Source organism: Gossypium raimondii, chromosome 9 (genome assembly GCF_025698545.1).
Source record: "Gossypium raimondii isolate GPD5lz chromosome 9, ASM2569854v1, whole genome shotgun sequence".
In the NCBI taxonomy this organism is placed as follows: Eukaryota; Viridiplantae; Streptophyta; class Magnoliopsida; order Malvales; family Malvaceae; genus Gossypium; species Gossypium raimondii.
In genome coordinates, this window is record NC_068573.1 from 2,406,267 (window position 1) to 2,423,694 (window position 17,428).

The 17,428-nt window shown below is 30.1% G+C and overlaps 2 protein-coding genes and 1 non-coding gene across 4 annotated transcripts; 2 read left to right on the plus strand and 1 right to left on the minus strand.

The window, feature by feature from the left end:
• Positions 1-325: 325 nt before the first annotated feature.
• TRNAA-UGC (transfer RNA alanine (anticodon UGC)) lies at positions 326-398 on the minus strand. The gene has a single exon. It is a non-coding gene; the product is annotated as a tRNA-Ala (tRNA).
• Positions 399-5,163: 4,765 nt separating this feature from the next.
• LOC105798122 (UDP-glycosyltransferase 83A1) lies at positions 5,164-6,932 on the plus strand. The gene is made up of 2 exons (XM_012628040.2): positions 5,164-5,667; positions 5,903-6,932. The coding sequence occupies exons 1-2, from the start codon at positions 5,187-5,189 to the stop codon at positions 6,760-6,762; spliced, it is 1,341 nt and encodes a 446-aa protein (XP_012483494.1). The 5' UTR covers positions 5,164-5,186; the 3' UTR covers positions 6,763-6,932.
• A 2,277-nt stretch (positions 6,933-9,209) lies between these two features.
• LOC105798124 (F-box protein At5g39250) lies at positions 9,210-12,524 on the plus strand. Of its 2 annotated transcripts, none has more exons than XM_012628043.2 (2): positions 9,210-9,354; positions 11,432-12,524. In XM_012628043.2, the coding sequence occupies exon 2, from the start codon at positions 11,529-11,531 to the stop codon at positions 12,276-12,278; it is 750 nt and encodes a 249-aa protein (XP_012483497.1). In that variant the 5' UTR covers positions 9,210-9,354; positions 11,432-11,528; the 3' UTR covers positions 12,279-12,524. The 2 variants fall into 2 exon arrangements, with proteins under 2 accessions (XP_012483497.1, XP_012483498.1); XM_012628044.2 differs by having other exon boundaries at positions 9,259-9,426.
• Positions 12,525-17,428: the final 4,904 nt, after the last annotated feature.

A 17,428-nucleotide genomic window follows, 5' to 3' on the forward strand; every position in this document is an offset into this window, starting at 1 on the left:
AGCAGTTCATTTTACATTGAATATATATATATAGTTGTTATTTTATAATTGAATTTATTTTAAAATATGACAAAACTCCAATATAACGAAGCTTTGATTAAAATATTAGAATTTTCAAAAATTTTGGAAGTTGTAATAAGAATTTTTTTAAAATTTTATAAGAGGTTTAATTAAAGTTTTCAAAATATTTGTATAACAAGCTCTTCAACCCCATAATCAAAAGAAATGATGAAGCAGAAGGTGAAATGTTTTATCTCTACAAACATTTTATACAGTTATCAAAGATATTATTTGTACAAAAATAGTTATTGTTTAATGTAAAGATTGGAGATGCGGGGGATCGAACCCCGTGCCTCTCGCATGCAAAGCGAGCGCTCTACCATTTGAGCTACATCCCCGATTGATTTCTTGGTCTTAAGAAAAACTATATTTCATTATGTAAATAGGATTTCTTTTATTTAACCCAACGTAGATTAAAATTTCTATAAAAAGGGTAAAATGCAGCAGAGGTGGGCCAACTACTGATAATTTTCTTTTTTGGTCATATTGTTATCCAATTATTCGATTTTGTTTCTTTTTGGCTTAAAGCTTATTTTTTCATTTTGGTATCTAAAGTTACTTTTTTTTAGTCGATTCAGCCACTGTGGTTAAAAAAAAAAAGTATGTGCCATGTGACACTTCAATATGTATTAAAAATAAAAATATAAATATAAATTATAAAATAAAAATATAATTAGAAATTATAGAAAACTACCCAACGTTTACATATCAATATTTTCAAGTTTTATATGAATGATTATTGTTTGGTTTTGAGGGAAAATGGTGGTTGGAATAATTTTTGGCATGGATTGCAATTTTTCTTTTAGTTTAAATAATTGTAATTTTAAGAAAATGTAAAAATTAATAGTTGAGTGTTCAAAATTTATTTTTTATAGTTTATTCTAATAAATTATAAATAATTTCTGATCGTATTTATTCTTTTTGGACACACTACTCATAACTATTCATAGCTCCCAATTCATAAATAGGAGGATAATGTACTTCAGCGAACTCGAACCCACGTCCTACTGCATTAACAACAATATCCATATTAATCAATTCAAGACTTAATCGATTACTAAAAAGTAATTTTAAATTAATTAAATAATACAAATATTAGTATGAAAAAATAGAAAATAAATTTGTTTGTACCCCGACCTTTACTCACTCCCAAGTGCATATTTAGGAGTGCATTTAATTAATAGTGGAGTGGACCCCACTTCTACCATGTTATATGTAGAAGTCAACAAAGAAAATGATTTTTTAAGTTAATACAATTCAATTATTCGAGTTATTTGGTTGTTATGAATCAATTCGAATACTTAATTTGATTTTTCAAGTTTGAGTCAAATTGAATTTTGTAGCTTCAATAACAAACTGATTTAAATACTCTTTAGGTCCCTGATAATTTTGAAAACGAGTAAATTGGTTTCTCTAAAAAATTACAAAATAATCTTCAAAATTTTAAAATATTTATAATTTTTTCCCCAAATTTTATAAATATATATACAAATTCAAAAGGTAGAATTCTTAAAATCATATAAAATATTAAACTATAAATTTTCATAAAATCCAAAATAATAAATTTGAACCTCAAACAAATAAGTTACCAAATCAAGTTTATCATACTAAATTATCTCTTTTTTTCCTCTCTTATTTTGCTTTAAAAAAACTCGAATTTATATTCTTTAACTCGGAAGTTAATTCTATTGTGAACATGATTCCAATTCGGTTGATTTATTTTTTAAAATTTAACTCGAGTAAATTTATTCCGGTCGGTGCAAATTTAATTTCACTCAGCTTGATTAGGAAAATTTCTAAATCGACTCAGAATGATAAAATAAGGCTCGTCAGTTCAAGTAACTCAAAAAAAAATTTAGGGTCTGTTTGATTGACGGAATTGATTTTCCGGAAAATCATTTCCAACTTTTCCAGCGTTTGATTGGCGGAAAACATTTTCCATTTGGAAAATGAACTCCAAAACAAGGGAAAATGGGTTACATTTTAGGGAAAATGTCTTACCTTTTCAATTTCCGTAAGACATTTTCCGTGCTCTCCTCTCTATCGCCTCCTTCATTCCTTCCTTCATTTCCGTGAGAAAATCGCTTACATTTATCGATTTTCCAAGAACTTGTTTTTTAATTATTCAATACTTGTTTTTTAACACAACTACAAATAATTTATTTGATATTAGTTTTTTCAATTTATAACGATTAATATTGTAGCTTAATAATTGAGTATTTTATAAATAAATCATTGCAATATATGTAAAAATAATTTAAAATATAAAATTTATTAATATATATTAATATATGTAAAACAACTTTTCCGAAAAATATTTTCAAAAATCATCAAGCAATGAGAAAATATTTTACAGATTCAATCAAACACCGTAAAATATTTTCCAAGAAATCATTTTATAGAAAAGTAAAATATTTTCCGTAAATCATTTTACGGAAAATATTTTATCGACAATCAAATGACCCTTAACTCGATTCATCGAACGCTAACCCTTAATTGTATATTTATAATTCGAATGAAGATAAAATAACATAAGATTGTTATCAATTTAAAATTCTTAAAACATGAAATAGAATCTCCTAATATCTAATTTTTATCTTAATCTTATCAATTAACAATTACATTAAGAAAATAGTACAACATATTTTAAAATAAACTTTATCAAAATGATTGATACATTTTAACCGAATTCAACATCAACTTACATTAAAGTTACAAATACATCATTTTTTAAAGCGTAAACTATTAAAATAGTTGCTACTGTTTGTTTCAGGTTATATTTTAGTCACTTATGTTATCGTCTTGTAACATTTTAGTCATTGAAGGTTAATTGTTGTTAACGGTGTAACAGTAAGCTGACGTGGCACGTTAAATCATCATTTCAAACAAAATTTTTAGGTTAAATTCTACAATTGGTCCCTATATTTTTTTCGTTTTGAGCAATTTAATTATTTTCTTTTATGTTCTTTGAATTCTCTTTTTTTTACATTCTCTTCTCATTTTCCCTCTGTTTTCCTCGCTTCTTTATTTCTTTTAACATGGTTTTTCTATGTTTTTCATTTGTTAAGACTAGTCCTTATACTTTTATTTTTTTGAACAATTTATTTTTTTTCTTTTTATTTCCTTATTTTCCTTTTCTTCTTCCCATTTATTTTCTCTCTTCTCATATTCTTCAACACGAAACATTATTTTTGCCCACCAAATAAACCAAGTCCTTGTTTCTTTCACATGATTTCTAAATTGAATTTCACTGAAAACCGAATATCAATCATTCTTAATCAAATCTTGATTTGAATATAAACTAATTTTGAAACTAAAATTAGATCTAACTAATCAATATAAAAACCATATCCTTAATCAAATCTAAACATAAATTGAAATCTTTATATTCAAAACAATTTTTTTCCATTTCCAAACTTTTATAGAACCGTGTCAATTGTTCGTTTCCTTTTCTTTTATTTTCTAATGAATAAAATTAAGTAAACGATAAAATTGATCTAAACCTTTTTGGATATTCCCAGGCAAAGTTGATTGAAAGTCGAGCATGGATGAACTGAAGAGAGAAAGGGACATGGAACCAAACTGGTTTGGGTAAAGTTGAGGGTAAGTTTCGTATGGTGGTTGTTTTAGTCATTGAGAGTGTAGAGTTCGTTTGAAGAATCCATGAAATAACGTAGTTTCGAGAAAGCGAGAATGTTGTAGGTAAGATAAATAAGGTGGTCGTGAGGTTAGTTAGGAGGTTAAAGGAACGTGCTCAGGAAACTTTATTGAGGATGGACTGCCATAAGTCATGATTGGCGAGGTCTTCAAGTGAGGTGAGCTTGGGGACTAGGTCATTGAACGATCCAAATTGATTCGTTAAAGCGATGATGGACGATGAGGGTTTGTAATTGTGGGGTGAGAATATGCAAAGTAAGTTTTATTTCAGTTTCAACTTTTTCCTTTTCTTTTTTCATAAACAAAAAAATGTTTTAACAAATGGAAAATATAGAAAAACTATATTAAAAGAGATAGAGAATGGAGGAAAACAGAGAGAGAAGCAGAAGAAAATGGAAAGTAAAAAAAAAGTTAAAAGAACATAAAAGAAAAAAATTAAATTGCTCAAAATGAAAAAAATATGGGGATCAATTATATAATTTAACCTAAATTTTTTGTTTGAAATGATGATTTAACGTGCCACATTAGCTTACTGTTACACCATTAACGACAATTAATGGCTCAGTAACTAAAATGTTACAACACGTTAACGTAAGTAACTAAAACATAACATTTCAAACATAAGTGACTAAAATGTAACCCGAGGTAAACAAAAGTGACTATTTTAATAGTTTGCTCTTTTTTAAATTATATGGTTAGATTTTTATTATCAATAAAATAAATTATTTATAATAACTTCATTAATTACTTCAAATGGACAACATGCATACAAATTTTATTTTATCGGATAAACTACAATGGTAATCATTCAACTATTAATAATTTTTTTAAGCCACCCAATTATTTGAAGATACAAAATGATTACCCAACTATTAGCAAATCTCTTTTTTGGTCACTCAACTATTTAATTTTATCCTTTTTTATAATCAGCTGGCTAACGGTGGCCACTTTTAAAACTGACATAATAGCAAATTTAACCTCAACATTCATAATTTATGTCAATTTAATTTTAATTCTATAAAAATTTAACACTTAATATTTCAACATTGTATAATTTTATTTTATTTTTGTAATTTTATTTTTCTTTGTCACTCTTTTGCCTCAGGGTGAGCATAAATGATTTAATTTATTAATAAGCAAAGTTTAGTGTGGTAGTGTTTTTTTTTTTAATTTACCAATTATTGAAAACTAATGATTAATAATTAATTGTTGAGTGCAAAATCCACAAGAACTCAAAAATGTCGGCATCATCGGTAGGTCAATGAAAACAGAATGAGCTCAATAATTCAATGAAATAATGCACCCATTTTATAGTTAACAAAGAAGATGATGATGATGATGATGATGAAGAAAAAAGTACAGATTTCAAGTTCAAGATTCTATTCACAAAAGAACAACATCAAAACACAATATCTCAATGATATATATATGTTATTAAACGGAAAAATGATTTCAAGTACCAAAACAACATGGAAAATCCACATATTTTGGTAATTCCATACCCAGCACAAGGCCATGTAATTCCCCTAATGGACCTTTCATCATGTTTACTCAAACATGGCTTCAAAATCACATTTGTTACCCTGGAGTTTAATCATCAAAATGCCATGGATATATTGGCATTGAGAGGAGAAGAAATGGGTAATCGGGTTCATCTCGTTTCGGTTCCAGACGGGCTCGGACCATTGGAGGAAAGGAACCAACCAGGGAAGATATCTGAAGCAATATTGCAGACCATGCCAAGGAAAGTAGAGGAGCTTGTTGAAGTGATTAATGGATCAGAAAGGAAGATAAACTGTGTGATTGCAGATCAAAGCTTAGGTTGGGCTTTGGAAATTGCAAAGAAACATGGAATGAAACGAGCTGCTTTTTGTCCTGCAGCAGCTGCATTGTTGGTGTTAGGATTTAGTATCCCAAAATTGATTGATGATGGAGTTATTGATCAAGATGGTAAGTTCCTATATCTCTAAATGTTCAATTGTTAGCATATTTTGTTTGGGGTTAAATAAATTGGTAATTGTTTTCACTTTGAGATTTGAACGAGGTAACTGTTTTCGCATTGGGTTTGAATTTTTTTTATTTAAGTTAATCATTGAACTTGGTAATTGTTCCAATATTGGGACTAGGGCTGAACAAGAAAAACCATTGTGTTTGCAACTATTAATTGAAAGGATTTTCTTTGCAGGAACTCCATTAAAAAGAGAGATGATCAAGTTGTCACCAAATATGCCCCCAATGAACACAATGAACTTTGTTTGGGCCTGCATTGGCAACATCAATGCACAAAAAAACATCTTCAAACTCATGGTTAGAAACAATGAATCCATCAAATTAACTGATTGGTTGCTTTGCAACTCAGCCTATGAACTTGAACCAGCAGCATTCACAATGGCTCCCAATATCAAACCTATAGGTCCATTGTTAGCACCAAAGTCAAAACCAACTGATTCAAATTGCCTCACCTGGCTGAACCAACAAGCACCACAATCAGTCATCTATGTTGCATTTGGCAGTTTCACAACCTTCAACACCACCCAATTCCAAGAACTCGCACTTGGGCTCGAACTCACAGGCAGACCCTTTCTTTGGGTAGTTCGATCTGATATACCAAATGGAAGAAACAGTGCTTACCCAGAAGGGTTTCAAGAGAGAATCGGTAGTAGAGGCCAAATGGTGGATTGGGTACATCAGAAAAAGGTTCTTTCCCATCCTTCCATTGCATGTTTTATAAGCCATTGTGGTTGGAATTCAACAATGGAAGGTTTAAGCAATGGCGTCCCTTTCTTGTGTTGGCCTTATTTTGCTGATCAGTTCTTTAACCAAAGTTATATTTGTGAGTATTGGGGTGTTGGGTTGGGGTTTGAAAGAGATGGGAGAGGGACCATTACAAGGAATGAAATCAGGAATAAGGTCGAACAGTTGGTGGGCAATGAAAAGTACAAAGCAAAATCAATGGCTTTGAAGGAAACACTCATGAACAGCATCGCAGAAACCGGTGGATCTAACAATAATTTGAAGGATTTTGTCAAATGGTTAAATGAATAGGTATATTACATATGCACAGACTTTGGACAAGACGTCTGTTTGGGAGAGTTGTATCTATGTGTTATTTATTTTTATATTACGTTAGCAAATAATTTTAAAATTATAATAATTCAAATTTTAAAAAAAATTATAAAAAGCTCTTAAAAATAAAAAAAATTATAATTTGGTCCCTCTTAGTCCTTTTACGTGTAATATTGGTGCAAACAAGTACAATTGTGGACCGTGTTAATAAAAAAAACATTTTGAATGCCAACGTGGACAACAACCCATACATGAGAGAACTCACTTTGTCAGCTTTAAAAGATCCATGTTAAATTAAGACAGTATTTTTTTAAGGTTTAATTCTCAATATTTTGGTTTGTTTTCTTATTTTGGTCCCTAATCTTTTTTTTATTTACTTAAATCATCATTCCGTTATTTGGTTTAACTCATTTGTTAGTAACCATGTTAAAAAATCGGTTACCGCGTGGAATCAATAAGAATGTGCTACGTGAGACTTAAATTTATTTAAAATGAAAACATTGATCTACTCTTGACCATATGTTAATCGGTATTGACTATCGTTGACCAACTTTGATTATCCACGTGGCGTTATTAGAACACATCATGCCACCCTTCTTTTTTGTATTTTAATATTATATATAATATGTTATTTAAATAATTCAAAAAAAATCTAAAATATATAAATTTAAATTTTAAAATCAAAATATTATATAAAATTAATTTTAGAAAATTTAAAAATTTATTTAATTTAAAAAATTCCAAAAAAACTTAATTTTTCAAAATTTTATATTCTAGAAAATTTGTCATAATTTTTTCAAGAACTCTAAATTCTAAAAATTCAAAACAATATATCCAAATTTCCAAAATAGATAAAGTTCATAAAAGTTTCAAGTTTTAGAAATTTATCTTTTTTTGAATTTTAGAATTTTGATTTTTGAAAAAATTAAAATTTATGAAAAGAAAATTAATTTTATATAGTTTTTACACAATATTTTGATTTTTAAAATTTAAATTTATATATTTTAGATTTTTTATTTTTGAATTATTTATATATTATATATAATTTTTACATTTTAAACAATATATCATATATAATATTAAAATACAAAAAGAAGGTGATGTGGACAGTTAACACAAGTCAATAGCCAGTCAACATCTAGTCAATGGTGAGTCATTGTTTTTATTTTAAATAAGTCTAAGTGCCATGTGACAACCGTTTTTTTAACATCGTAGCAAAAAATAAATTGAATTAAGTAACAGATTGATAATTTAAGTGTCAGTCTAAAATAAATAAATAAAATGAGAAAACAACATAGTTTGAGACCAAATTGAGCATTAAGCCTTTTTTATATTAACATTTTATCAATTTTACTTATGTGCATCAATATTGATAGTAGAAATATTGGATTAAATGTAATTATTCATGATTCATAAATATTAATTCTTTCGAGTCTATAATTATTATTATTATTTTGAATCTAAATTTGAGAATGCAATGTTATTTAACATTGCACTCATCTCTAGTTGGTTCTAGGTTTTATCTTTAATTAAAACAAAAATGAAAAAAAATTGGATCTTGTAAATCTACCATTTTGTAATGCCTTTTTTACCTAAATGTTATTAAAAAACAATTTATTTACTTAAATAATGTGCTTAGAATTATTTGTCAAAATAATATGAAATAAACAATATTTAAGTAAATTTAACGCCAAATTATTATCATTGGTGACGATTTGAGAATCCCGAGACCCAAATCGTCCTGAAGTGACAGAGTAATCTGGGATTTCGAGATGACAAGTTTAACAAGATAAAGAATCTCTGTAACCTCAAGATACTAGATCACCAGATAGTGATCAAAATATAAAAATTCAAATTAGTGTGAAAAAACATAATATTTTGATAAATAATTTGGGACCATATTATTTTGGTAAATAATAATTGTTTTCATAATATTTTAGTAACAAATTATGGTCTCAAATGTAATTTTGTTGTGTTATATTCACTTCAATTATTAAAATTGCAATAAATTTTAAAATTTTAAATTGCAATAAATGGGGTTGGCATTTTAAAAATAAAATATAAAAAGAGTTTCAGTAAAATGGATGAATATTTTAAAATATTAAACCATTGATAGACACAATTGAAAAATTATACTAATTTTTGGGGTCAGAATTGAATAATAAATTTTAAAGGATCAAAATGTAATATTATTATTTATTAACTTACAAATTTTGAAATATGAAAATTCCTCTGCCTCCAAACAATTTAACCTAACTTTATTCCTTAAGATAAAGTCCCCACAAAGTAAATAACCCCAGCCACCTTTCCTTATTTAAAGTAAAGAGACTAAAATTAAAAAAATTACATGATAGAGGGACCAAAAATGAAATAAACCAATCTCTTTTTAAGAAAAAAAAGGGAGGTCAACAACCATTGCTGTACGTGGAAGCTTTGTCCCATATTTTATTAATATCCACTTTTGCTAATCAGCAGCCCTCTCTGCTTTTCTAATCAGAATTTTCTATCTTGTTTTCACCGCAACCCCCCCAACCCAAAAGAAAAATCCCCAAATTTCTACGGATCAGTCAGGTGTGTTATATTTCTGAATCATTTATTCTACCCAAATTTGCTTCTCATTTCTTTGGCTAATCTCGATCTCGGGTTCGTTCGTTTACCTTTCTTTTCTGAAAATTTTTCCCATTTTTTTGTGATTCTTTTTTCATTTATGGAATAGAAAGTTTAATTTTTACTCATAATAAATTATAGGATTTGATTTGATGTTTATGTTTCTGGGTTTGTTTTAATTTTGGTTAATTTAGTCATCTTTCATTGTCGAAACTAGTTTTTGAGGGCTATATTATTATAGAATTTCAATTTGGATTTTGTTTTAATTGTTAGAATTAAGGGATGTAGTGACAATTTTTAGCTCAGGCTTAAGATTTATGTGTTTCTGAGTTCATATAATGTGAGTTGCAACTTATTGATCATGTTCTTCAAGTGTTAATATTGTAAATAAAGTGCTTTAAAATCTCATAATGCGTGTGTTTTTTCTTGTTGCGTTTGTGTATCAGATCCTTTTAAGGAGGAAAGGTAACCATAGTCCGGTTTTAGCTCTCCTATCATCCATTTATGTCATGTTGTCACTGAAAGTTAGGCTTTGTATAAGCTGCATTTGTTAATCCGAGTTCGGGTTCAGCTCTCATATAATAGATTTGTTATGGTGTCACTGAAAGTTAGACTTTGTATAAGCTGTATTTGTAATCCGAGTTCAAGTTCAGCTCTTATATAATAGATTTATGTTATGGTGTCATTGAAAGTTAAGACTTTGTTTAAGCTGTATTTGTGATCCGAGTTCTGGTTTAGCCCTCGTTTGATAGATTTATGTTATTGTATCGCTGAAAGTTAGACATTGTAGAAGCTGCATTTGTAATCTGAGTTCGGGTTTGGCTCTCATATAATATATTTATGTTATGGTGTCACTGAAAGTTAGACTTTGTATAAGTTGTATTTGTAACCCAAGTTCGGGTTCAGCTCTCATAATAGATTTATGTTATGATGTCACTGAAAGTTAGACTTTGCACAAGCTGCATTTGTAATCCGAGTTCGGGTTCAGCTCTCATATAATATATTTATGTTGTGGTGTCACTGAAAGTTAGACTTTGTATAAGTTGCATTTGTAATCCAAGTTCAGGTTTAGCCCTCGTTTGATAGATTTATGTTATTGTGTCGCTGAAAGTTAGACTTTGCATGAGCTGCATTTATAACCCAAATTCAGGTTTAGCCCTCGTTTGATAGATTTATGTTGTGAACTTTGCATGAGCTGCATTTATAACCCAAATTCAGGTTTAGCCCTCGTTTGATAGATTTATGTTATTGTGTCACTGAAAGTTAAACTTTGCATGAGCTGCATTTATAACCTGAGTTCGGGCTTAGCTCTATTGTAATAGATTTATATATGGTTTTGCTGAATGTTAGACTTTTTATGAGTTGTATTTGTAATCCGAGTTCAGGTTTAGCTCTTGAATTATAGATTTTATGTTACGGTGTTGCTGAAAGTTAGACTTTGTGTGAGCTGCATTTGCAATCCGATTTTTGGATTAGCTCTTGAATCATAGATTTATGTTATGGTGAAGTTAGACTTTGTATGAGCTGCATTTGTAATCTGAGTTTGGGTTCAGCCCTCATGCCATAGATTTGTCTTATGGTGTCACTGCCACTTGGACTTTGTATGAGCTGCATTTCTAACCTCAGTTCGGGTTTAGCTCTCAAATCATAGGTTTATATTATGTTGTTGCTGAAAGTTAGACTTTGTATGTGCTGCATTCGTACTAAGAGGAAGTCTTTGACCCGAACAGTGTTTTATAGGGTGGAAGGCGCACTCAAGATCCTAGAACCTTTATTATTTGCTTGAGACAAAAACTGGTGTTCTTCTTCTTTTCTCGAGGACATTTTTAGGACAGATCATGTTGCATGAATGAATGTGTTAGTTTTGGATGAAGTTAATATCTTTTTATACAATCTTTTATGTTAAATGCATTGTTACATGTTGCTGTTTTCTGTTTTCTTAATACGGTCATCTTTATTCATTATGTGCAATATTTTTATTTCGAGATGCCGGTCCATGGACGCTATTGGGATTTAAAGCCTAATTTTGTATTTTTCACAGGAATCATCAGCTATTAGTTTCTTTAAGACCCGTTCATGCCATGAACAATTGCTGGTTTGCAGGAGTCAACTGTTGATGTTCATTTTGCAATCAGAAAATGTTATCCGAAGAAGTGTTGAAGGTTGTTTTTCCTTTATTAGATGGCGTAGACCTTGCGGTTTGCATGGTGGTCTGTAAGCAATGGAGACACATGGCTCAAGATGATTACTTTTGGAAATGTGTATGTGCGAAACGATGGCCTTCCATTTGCAAGCGACCAAACTCTCATACCGTGACCTACTACAGAATTTATCGAACCTTCTATAAACGGCAGCGTCCACAACCTCTTCTTCCTCCGAGACTTTCCTTTGATGATTTAGAGTTCTTCATTGATATCTGGAACGAAGATGAATTGGTCTTCTCCGAAGTTGTCCCTGGCCCTGTCCTGCAGACCGGAATCAAGTTCCTGCCGACTGGAATCTGTAACACACTTAAGTTTCACCTTGAGAGTCCTGAGTACAAGATGACCTTACCAGTTGACCCGAGGTTCAATATTCCTTGGGGCGACACTGTGAGCATTTCAGTGCTTGTGGAGCGGAAGGACTCCAATAAGGTTGCCTGCATAATTAATAAATCCCTGTTTGATTATATCGATCGCAGTGCTTCAAGGGCTCTAGCTTTTGAGTACCTCAACTTCTCTCCCAACTACCCTTTCATTTCGGGAATCCGAGCATGGATCTCTTTGCTATTTTTGGAAGATGGAGACGACGGTATCATTGATGTTTTCGGGATTGAAATGGATTTTCGCAATACTGCCAGTTCCAAAGATGAGGTATTGTGGCTTTTGGACATGCTAGACTGGAAATGAATGGCAGAAGCGTCGAAGCTGGGTTCGGGATGGAACATGAACCAGATTCAGTGTTCACCGTGCTTGTGCTTTTTGACGGGATGTTCTTTACTGGAAATAGTTCAATTGACATAATTTTATGTCATGCCCATAAGTTTGTATATAGTTTGTCTGTTGTTTCATTGTAATCAATAAATATGAACGGTTCGTATTTATTTTAACTTTTCACATATTCTATGGCTACCACACTGCTCATTTGAATCACAATGTAAGCTTGTGTTGTGGAGACGACAATGCCATTGACAAGTATTTAGGGTGGAGGTGATCAAATTTGATAATAGAATAAATTCAACAATTGATTTTAAAAACTAGTATGATGCACTCCTCTGCAATCTCTGTTACTTGCTAAAATATTGCGGTTCCCAAGATTTCTTATTTCTGCAACCACGCCCCATTTACTCATGGAGATGGGGTTTCAATCATTGGAAACAAAATGGCACTTTACAGCCAATCATCCACTCAAACTTTGGCATCATGGCTTAGAGACACATGCAACCATAAATGAGATTCACTGCGCGTTCCAGAACAAATAGGCACTATCTTGAAGCCAAGGTCAACCCAGAACCCCCGGTAATACCTATCGCATCAGTTGGAAGGCTCTCTGGGAAATTCGACTTCCCCCAAAAATTCTAGTGTTCCTATGGAAACTCTGCCATGATCGCCTTCCTCTCCAAAAAGTCCTCAGTCATCGTCGAATAATTTCAAATTCTCAGTGCCTATTATGTGGAAATGCCGACAAAACCCAACCCTACACCACCTATTCAGGACATGTCCCTTCTGCAAAGCTATCTGGTTTGGTTTACATAGAATTTTTATGCTTACCTATTTTTGGCTGTCAATTTATTTTTATTTTTATTGCATGGTACTCGAGCTTGCCACAGCGCAAATGATTGGTCTGTGATATAATGATGGGTAGTGCATTCTTTATACATGTAAATTTAGCATGATAATAGAAAAATTCTATGTTTCTAGAGTTAAATTAATTAGTTGATTTTATTACAACATGTAACAGGTTAGAGGTGATTATGTTATAATTTATACCATATGATGAATAGCTGTATAGGGAGACACATATATCTGCTTTGAACCTTAAATTATTGTGGAATCATAAAATGGCATGATTGAACCCATGAGCTAAACTGTCTAGAAATGACCTAAGGTATTGTTTGGTCAAGCTAGGGTCTAAGTGAACTAACCCTTATGCTATGTAACCTTAGTACCTGGATTCAAGCATGAAATTTACTTTTCTTGCTTAAGCCTTATTAGTGAAACCTTGAACCAAAATTTGAGTATATACTCATCCCATCTATGTCTCATTTTTCTTCGTTTGCACTGGATTAGACGCCGGACCATAGATATTGAGGGATAGGTAGAGATATAAAGGAGGTTTCAAAATAAATGAGTGAAAAGTGAAAAAAAAAAAGGTACAATATAATGAGTATAGAACTCTCGCAAACTATGCGTGAATGAAAAAAAAAAGGTTGAGTGAATAAAAACATTGTGAGGGTTAAGAGCAAAGTGAGAGAATAAAAGTACGGAACGGACTAAAAGCATTATGAATGAAAAAGAGTGAAGCGTTTAGAATATGTTCAAGTGAGCTTAAGAGAAAATTTTCATTCATAAAATGCACTAAAATTCATAAAAATTTTAAAAAATATAAAAACATAAATAAAAATTTATAAATCCAATATATAAAAATTAAAAAAACATATATAAAAATTTCAAAACAAAAACTACCTTAAAACTTTAGAAAATTATAAAAAAATAAAAATAAAAATCTATAATAAAATTTAGACCTGTCCATGGGCCGGGCCGGGCCCACAAAAAATTTCAGCCCGTTTATTAGGCCGGCCCGGCCCGAAATATGGGCCTGAGATTTTGCCCAGGCCCGGCCCGAAGAAAAAATATAGGGCCCGAGCCCGGCCCGGCCCGACCCGTTTTTAATTAAAATTAAAATTATTTTTTTAATAAAATTAAAACTAATTGTTAGTAAAATTATCAAATTATTAATTGTTAATTGTATTAATTGTTGTAATAAAATCTAACATTTGATTAGTAAATTTATCAAATTATTAATTGTATTAATTGTATTAATTGTATTAATTGTTGTAACAAAATCTAACATTTGATTAATAAAACAAACTTGATGTTTTATTATTATTATTTTGTAACACTAGTCAAGGAAATGAAAGTAAATAAACTTAAAATAAAAACTATTATATTTTAAAATAAAAATATATATTTAATATTTTTTGGCCGGGCCCGGCCAAAAAATCTTGCCGAGGTCTGCCCATTTTAAAACGGGCCTAAAATTTTGCCCAAGCCTATATTTCGGACCTATATTTTTACCCAAACCCTCCCATATTTGAGGCGGGCGGGCCTACTCATGGACAGGTCTACTAAAATTCTAATAATTCAAATATATATTACTTCTACCAAATCTTTTGATTAAAATATACATAAAATAAAAAATTGAAAAATTTGTAGTTAATATTTTTTATATATATAATTTCCAAAAATAAATAAATATTCGAAAAATATTTTAAAATTGGATAACAAAATTCACTGACGTTGACCGGTCAATGCTGGTCACTTTATTTTTGAATTATATATTTTTTTCAATTTTAATAAAACTTTTAATTTTATATATTTATAATTTTCTAACTTTTATATATTTTTAAAAGTTTTGTGCATTTTTTTATTTTTGTAAAGATTTTTGTATTTTATATACTTTTATTGTTTGTAATTTTTTAAAAAATTTAGCTAATTTATGTTTTACAATTTTATTTTTGATATCGTAAAGAATTTATATATTTTTAAACTTTGACTCTTTTTATAATTTTTTTTCTAAAATATTTGTTTTCTATAATTTTAGTTATTTCTATAATTGAGTCATCATGCCACGTGTTAAAGAAACCTAATGTTGTTGGGTATCTCGTTGAATAAAAGACACAAATATTGGTAAAATCATTATCAACAACCTTATATTAGGAGTTAAATTGTATTTTATTTTATTTAAAAATAGATAAATTAATTTACGTTTGATTAAAGAGCAAATTGATTTTTCCTATTAAAGATTTCATCCATTTATATTGTTAAAATCAAGAGATTAACAAAATAATCGATAGATTACATAATGTGCCACGTATACCTCATTTTGACGTATAATGATAAATTTTTAAAAGAAGAAATAGATGAAATTTTTATTAGAAAGACCAATTTGTTCTTTGATCTAATATAGAAAGGGTAATTAGTCCATTTTTTAATAAAAGAGATAAATATAACCTAATTACTAATATAAGAATCTCCGTAGTACTTTAACCTACAAATATAAAATTTGAATAACAAATCATTTATGAAACCTTTTATAGAAATATATATAAAGAAAAAAAAGGCCAAAAATAAGATGAGATCCAAAGAGTCAAAATAGGAAAATGCGACACTTAACCTAATACCATTTTCCTAGCTGGATAGACATCAAAATTGACAACAACTTCACTATCATAACAAACTTACTACGTTATTATCTCTCTTTTTATAGAGTATAATTAAGAGGTCGGATTTCATCAATTTAGTCTTTCTACTATTAAAAAGAATCAATTGAAAAAAATAAGTTTCAAGATATTTTATATACAATAAGTGTTAACTTGTTACAATTTTAAGAAAACCTATCATTGACACTATAATATAAGAATTGAAAAAAAATAAAAAAACTCATAAACTACTTGAAAACAAACTCATTAAATACTCGAGAGCCTAATTTGACATATCAAATTATGACTAATCAGTAGGGACCCTATCAACTCAACAATCTTCAAGCTCTCCAGGTCTTTGGCCTTTTTAATAGCAGTCACTTTGATAGAAAACCTTTTAGGTAATAACCTGAAGACCTTTCTTTCCAGTTTAGAGTTGGATTACTATTCACCAAAGGCAAATACCTGATTGACAGGTTACACAACTTAGTATATGACTCACCAATTGCCTCAAGACCTTGCATTCTCAAAGTCTTTAATTTGGTGGTCAAAATCAACATCTTGGATTACTTGATAATATCATGGCCTTATATTTTGCGTTGGCAACTCTCTCTTCCAATAGTCCATTCAACCTCAGTCTTAGGAACCTTTCCAACATCTGAATCAATAGTAGGAGCTTGCTAGCCAATGAGAACAGAATGTTATGCCCTATCATCAACATACTTAATATAGGTTTTCATTCCAGCCTTCTAGTAGGGATAATTACCATTCTCAAGTACAGGGGGACGGGTAATTGACGAACCTTCCATAGTCAGAAAAAAAAAAAAAACAAGATTCACAACTAAATACGTTAAGTGTTCACTCTGATACTAATTGTTGCTACCTTAAGTTGCTTATTTGCTTAAAATGAAAACAACAATCGAAGTGCTTAGTGAATAACAAATAACACCAATGATTTGTTTATGCAGTTTGATTTCCCTACGTTTGCGGAGCCTAGCTTAATGAATAATTCAACTATCTTTGTTCATAAATACAACAAGCGATTCACACTCCATCATTCCCCAAGTATAGATATCTCACCTTTGTACCTAAAGACTAGAACATTCACTTTCAAATCCTCCGCTTGAGAACTTAGGCAGAAACACTCAACAATGTTTACAACAACAGTTTGCACTCTCTCACAAAAAAAAAGGTTTCTTAATGAACAGATTAAAATGCACTCAATAAGCTCTCATACATAACCCAAAAAAGCCTTAAAGCATATATCAATTTCGGCTTGCTAACATAGAATCTAAGTGAATACAAAGTAATTAATTGAAAATAGTTATTGCAATTACAACTTTCCAAACACAACCAATCAAATATATATTTCCAAAAAAACAACACAATCTACATCGATCCACCACATTCTAGGGGTTAATTTGATTCACTCAAATCCAATCCAATCTTCAAAGCCTATGGATTGGTTTCCATAGATGGACCAAAGTATATTCAATATAACAACACATAAACATATCCAAATATTTTCTTCATTAAATTGTCAATCTAAATACGATAAGTAAAAAAACTACCTCAATGGCAGTCTGTAGTTGGCATTACCAAGTGTCACTTAGCAATAATCAGCTCACCTTGCCTTAA

Excerpts from the sequence above, each read along its gene's own strand:
- LOC105798124 (XM_012628043.2), top strand. The coding sequence starts at position 11,529 with ATGTTATCCGAAGAAGTGTTGAAGGTTGTTTTTCCTTTATTAGATGGC.
- LOC105798122 (XM_012628040.2), top strand. The coding sequence starts at position 5,187 with ATGGAAAATCCACATATTTTGGTAATTCCATACCCAGCACAAGGCCAT. Across the intron at positions 5,668-5,902 it reads TGGAGTTATTGATCAAGATG|GAACTCCATTAAAAAGAGAG; the intron begins GTAAGTTCCTAT and ends TTTTCTTTGCAG.